This window comes from Sardina pilchardus, chromosome 6, assembly GCF_963854185.1.
Source record: "Sardina pilchardus chromosome 6, fSarPil1.1, whole genome shotgun sequence".
Lineage (NCBI taxonomy): Eukaryota > Metazoa > Chordata > Actinopteri > Clupeiformes > Clupeidae > Sardina > Sardina pilchardus.
This window is the reverse complement of record NC_084999.1, coordinates 26315759-26320758: the sequence shown is the minus strand read 5'-3', so window position 1 is coordinate 26320758 and position 5000 is coordinate 26315759. Positions and strand designations below refer to the sequence as shown.

General features: G+C 46.2%; 1 protein-coding gene across 1 annotated transcript in view; it reads right to left on the bottom strand.

Moving 5' to 3' along the window:
* grik2 (glutamate receptor, ionotropic, kainate 2) overlaps positions 1–5000 on the bottom strand; it is a 219965-nt gene that overhangs the window by 102550 nt on the left and 112415 nt on the right. The window contains exon 7 of the mRNA XM_062539225.1: positions 2725–2898. Coding sequence (XP_062395209.1) covers positions 2725–2898 — 174 coding nt within the window. The remainder of the gene's footprint in view (positions 1–2724; positions 2899–5000) is intronic.

Genomic DNA, 5000 nt, shown 5'->3' with positions numbered 1-5000 from the left:
GTGAATTCTGAGACTCAAGCTGCGCTGCATTAACTTGAGGAGACAACATTTACTGTCACACTTAATATTATTGATTGAATCATAAAACACACGGCTTAAGCAGCGGCGCTGCCGGCTGCTGAGCTGGAGAGAAAAGCAGTTTGGCTTTCTCTGGGAGCTATATATAACACCTTCACAAACTCAACACAACTTTGGCAGCCTCCAGCTGGCTATCCACAAGCTTTCAGTGGCATTAAACACATAAACGCTGTGTCGACTGTTGCAAATAGGCTGCACACTTTCCACAAATAACGCAGTTTTTATGGTCGCTTTTTGATCTGACCCCTACGTGATCTTGAAAAACGCAAAAAGCCAAAAATGACCGTAAATAAGGACATGTCCGTGTACAGCCCCTCAGGTGTGGGAAGATGCAAGCTATCAGAGACATTATCTGGGTAGTGCGCAATCTCATATTTTACTTCCTGTAATAACCATGCGCTGTGCAGTTTGCATTCATCTCAATGATCCGTGAAAAGGCATCTGTAGCACTTTGGGTATACGATGCAAATCTTTCGCTGATTATTTGACGCTATTTGAAAGGTTGATCCTAAACGATTTTAGACACCTGTTTCTATAATTGATTCTAAACAGAGAGTACAAATGTGCCATATCCAGTAAATTTCATAAAAGGATCTCATCGCAGATTATGGGAGAGTTCAGTTTCCCGATGGCGCAGGGAAGGGAGCCAGCACGATTCACTGCCCCATAAAACGACTGTCTCCGCCTGAAGGTCAGGCACAGCGCTCAGCGCAAGGCCAACATTCGCAGCCCGCCAATCCGCCGACTGGAGTCGGACCGGTCCTCTCGCTCCTCTCCCGCGCCCCCTTTATCACCTTAACAGTTGTTTTGGCAGCGGTCCTAATGCTGGCGCGTTCACTCCAGTCTGTAACCCTGTCCTTCTCCTCCTCTTTCTGGAGCTGATTTGTTTCTCTCTTCTCTCTCTGTGTGTCCCTCGCTTTTCTCTCTCTTCTCTGTGTCCCTTGCCTTTTTCTCTCTTTTCTCTGTGTCCCTCGCTTTTCTCTCTTTTCCTTTGGTGTCCCGTGCTTTTCTCTCTTTTCTTAGTGTCTCTCGCTTTTCTCTCTTTCCTCTGTGTCCCTTGCTTTTCTCTTTTCTCTCTCTTCTCTCTCCTCTCTGTGTCCCTTGCTTTTCTCTCTTTTCTCTTGGTGTCCCTCGCTTTTCTGTCTTTTCTCTGTGTCTCCCTCGTTTGTGTCTTTTCTCTGTGTCCCTCTCTTTTCTCTCTTTTCTATCTGTGTCCCTTGCTTTTCTCTCTGCTCTCTGTGTCCCTCACTTTTCTCTCATTTCTCTGTGTCCCTTGCTTTTCTCGCTTTTCACTCTTCTCTCTGTGTCCCTCGCTTTTCTCCCTCCCTCTCAAACACTATCATCTCCTCTCTTGTAATCACCTTCAGCTGTACAGCACTCTCTCAACACACCGAAACCTGCAAGGCACGCACACGTACGTACACACACTTACAAACACACACAGACACACACAGACACACACACACACACACACACACACACAGACACACACACACACACACACACACACACACACACAGACACACACACACAGACACAGACACACACACAAACACACACACACACACACACACACACACACTCACTCACATTCACACACCTCTCATTCACTGTTCTCGTTCCCCCTAGTGAGTTCATGTCTTGGCGTGGGTCCCGGATAAGAGTTCAGTGTTGAGCCTGCGCTGAGGAGGAGAGCGGAGCCGAGCCGAGCCGAGCAGAGGCCCGCTCCACCTCTGTGCTGTTATCACACACTCCTCAGATCCCCCTCACGCAGGCCCACTTAGCACTCACAGGGGTCACGTCCAGCACACACACGCCGGACGCCGGGCCGCAGGTCCCCCAGGGATGGACGCTACGCTACGCCGTTCTCTCATCATCAGCTGCCCAGGGGAGAAAGGGGGAGGGGAGGACGCTGTGTGTGTGTAGTGGGTTGTGCTGCCATTTTTTTTTCATCATGTCCAAAAGCAATTTTTCAGCCGGGTTCTACTCTGATAGCACGGAGGAGACCACCAGAGGCCTCAGACGACGCTGTGCAATTTGCTGAGAACGGTTAGCACTCCCAGCTGTGTGTGTGCAACAGAATGGGGGAAGAGATATCCTGGAAGCGCACACAGGCATGTGGCAACACACATCAAATGTGGAATTCCAGGCAGAACATGGAATGTCAGTGCTTGCAAGCATCCGCCGGGATTACACGAAGCATTGGAATGCCATGCTGAGGCACACCACTGCATCACCTGTACACACTACTGTCAGATAAGACCGTATATAAGGTACACCGAAAATGACCTGCCAACAGAAGGATTATTACTGGAAAAAAGAAAACTTCTTAACAGGATCTAACCAGAGACTGATCTATAACTAGCACTGGATAGACTATACCCATTGTTGGCGCCCCATCATGCTGTATGTAGATCAGTGAGGGCGAGAACCGAGGAAGGAAGGGAGGATGTATAAAACACGAACAAGAGGCACCCTATGTGTGTGTTTCAGCACGTTTATGACTTTCACATTCCACTTACTGATGCACTTTTCTCCTCTTTCTTTGACACAAGTAAATATGAATTCCCTTTATTTAGAGACAGAGTCGTCAGTGGTGAATTCATTTGTTCCATAATAATCAAATCCCCGCAAAGGAAAGCTCACCGTCATGAAGCCGTCCAGGAGACCGGAGTCGGGTTTGGGCGGGGCCTGTAGACGCTCCATGGACCACTTCTCCATGATGGCGTTCACCTGGCTGTTCTCGGTGTTCAGGATCCTAAAGCCTGTCATGTTCACGCCACTGTAGCGGTAGGGCTCCACGTCCAAGGCAAACAAGTCCTGGGGACACACATGACATTCCATGAGATTAAACTCAACTTCATTATGCAGAAGCAACCTGAGTTAGTAGATATCCATAAAAAAATGTTCCAGAAGGCATGTAAATATAACACATAGTAAACAAGATATTATTAGAAATGATTAACTACAGAGTGTAACAAGAGCCTTTTACAAAGATCAGGCTTAACGTACTGATATTGCTACCAATGACCTGATGAGGGTGGCATCAAATTAGGGATGTTAACCGGTGACTAGGGATGGGAATCGAAAACCGGTTCTCGTTCAGAACCGGTTCCCCATGTTTAGATTCCTTGGAATCGCTTGGCAGTTTTGCAAACGATTCCCTTATCGATTCCAATGGGCACGAAGGACGTTGCCACGCAGGTTGCGTAGCTTACGCAAGATACGCAACGTCCGTGGCGTTTCCGAGTTCAGCGCAGCCGACTGCCATGGATGCAGAAACAAATGGGTGTACACCCGAAAGGATGACAACAGGGCAAGTACAAAGCAAAGTGGATATTTCTTCAACAGGAGGAAATACTACCAATGTGCAGAAACATTTCCGTAGGCTACAGTGAGTTCTATGACTTTGTAAGTAGGCTACACCGAACCAAAAGAAGAAATCAATCAGTGGTTGCGCAATGACATAGCCTATCGATGCATGACAAACACACAAAACTTCATAAGGCTAATGCAGAAAAGTATACACCAGCGTTCAATGCCCATTGCCCAATCAGTCTCAAATGCTAGTTAGTTTAAATAAGTTAGGTTATTAAGTTAGGCTACATTTGACGTTAGAGCACAAATGCAGTCCAAAACTGAAAGCCCTCGGAGGGCGCAAACCTCCGCCAGCACCTCTGCAAAAGGGTTTAGCAGTAGCTAAACTTCATAATGATTATGATAAATGATATAGCCTAATAATAATAATAGCCTAATAAGTAATAGGGGCTTACATTTAAAGAATCAAAGAAAGAAAGCTGAATAGCCGCCTTGGCAGAAACAGGCAAATTGAGCGGACTGGTGCGATAGTCATAAGTCCTCCTCTCTTGGTCTCTTATAGGCTAGGCCTATGTGCAAGGGCAATCAAGAAGCAACCGAACAAGAAAAAAAGTATTGTTTCTATCATGTGTCTTTATCTATTTGATGGAATGAGTAGGCTTTAGGCTAAGCCCGTGAACGCAAAGCAGATAAAACTTGCGGTCTTTACGTGTGTTGGCAGCCAAAATAATAGGCTATTGCAAACGTTGCTTACAATCCTTAAATTATGACCCGAAATTATATTTCACTGAAATAAATAAGAGCTCTTCTTAATATTTTATATTGTTGATTAGTTGGTTTGATATTGTTGTCAATCAGTGGCGGTTCTAGACTGAATTACTCCCCAGGCGAGATCCTCCACGAGCGCCCCCATGAGTGTTTTTTGACGCACTTTGCGTCAGTCGGGCTCATAGGGTTAAGCGCTCGTGCCGCCCCATACAAGATGCCGCCCCGGGCGACCGCCCGGTTCGCCCGTACCTAAAACCGCCACTGTTGTCAATTAAAAGTCGTTGTAGCCTACACCATGGGTTTCCAACACACTCGCTTGCCGCCCCGTTCTGAGGCTGAAGCAGGAGACGACATTTAAACACAATTGGAGGCATTCCAGCCAACGTATTTAATTAAAAGTAGGCTAAATCATGCATAGGCTACCTAAATACTCAATATAGGCTACTTGGCTAATGCCTACTGAATAAGGTTTCCATAAGCCTACAGCACCCACATTCAATGAATGAATGAAAGCGGCGCTCTGTCTCGTAATAAACAGCAGGTGGAAATACCGACACTGTTTCAACTACATGAAACGCAATCGTGATGCATCAAATACCCCCGAGCTTTCAGTGATCATCAGTCACAACATTTAGCAATATAAGCAAACTGTCCAAAATTAATTAAATCCCAAACCAAATTGAAAATCTTTCGATTTTGATAGCCTACCGGTACATGTCTCACAATGAAACACGCAGACGGCCTATCTCCAGTGCACGTCTACCCCAAATAAAGTCCTCTGCTTTGTGCAGCCTAAGCAAATAAAATAATCTAGCCATAATTTGAGGATATATGGT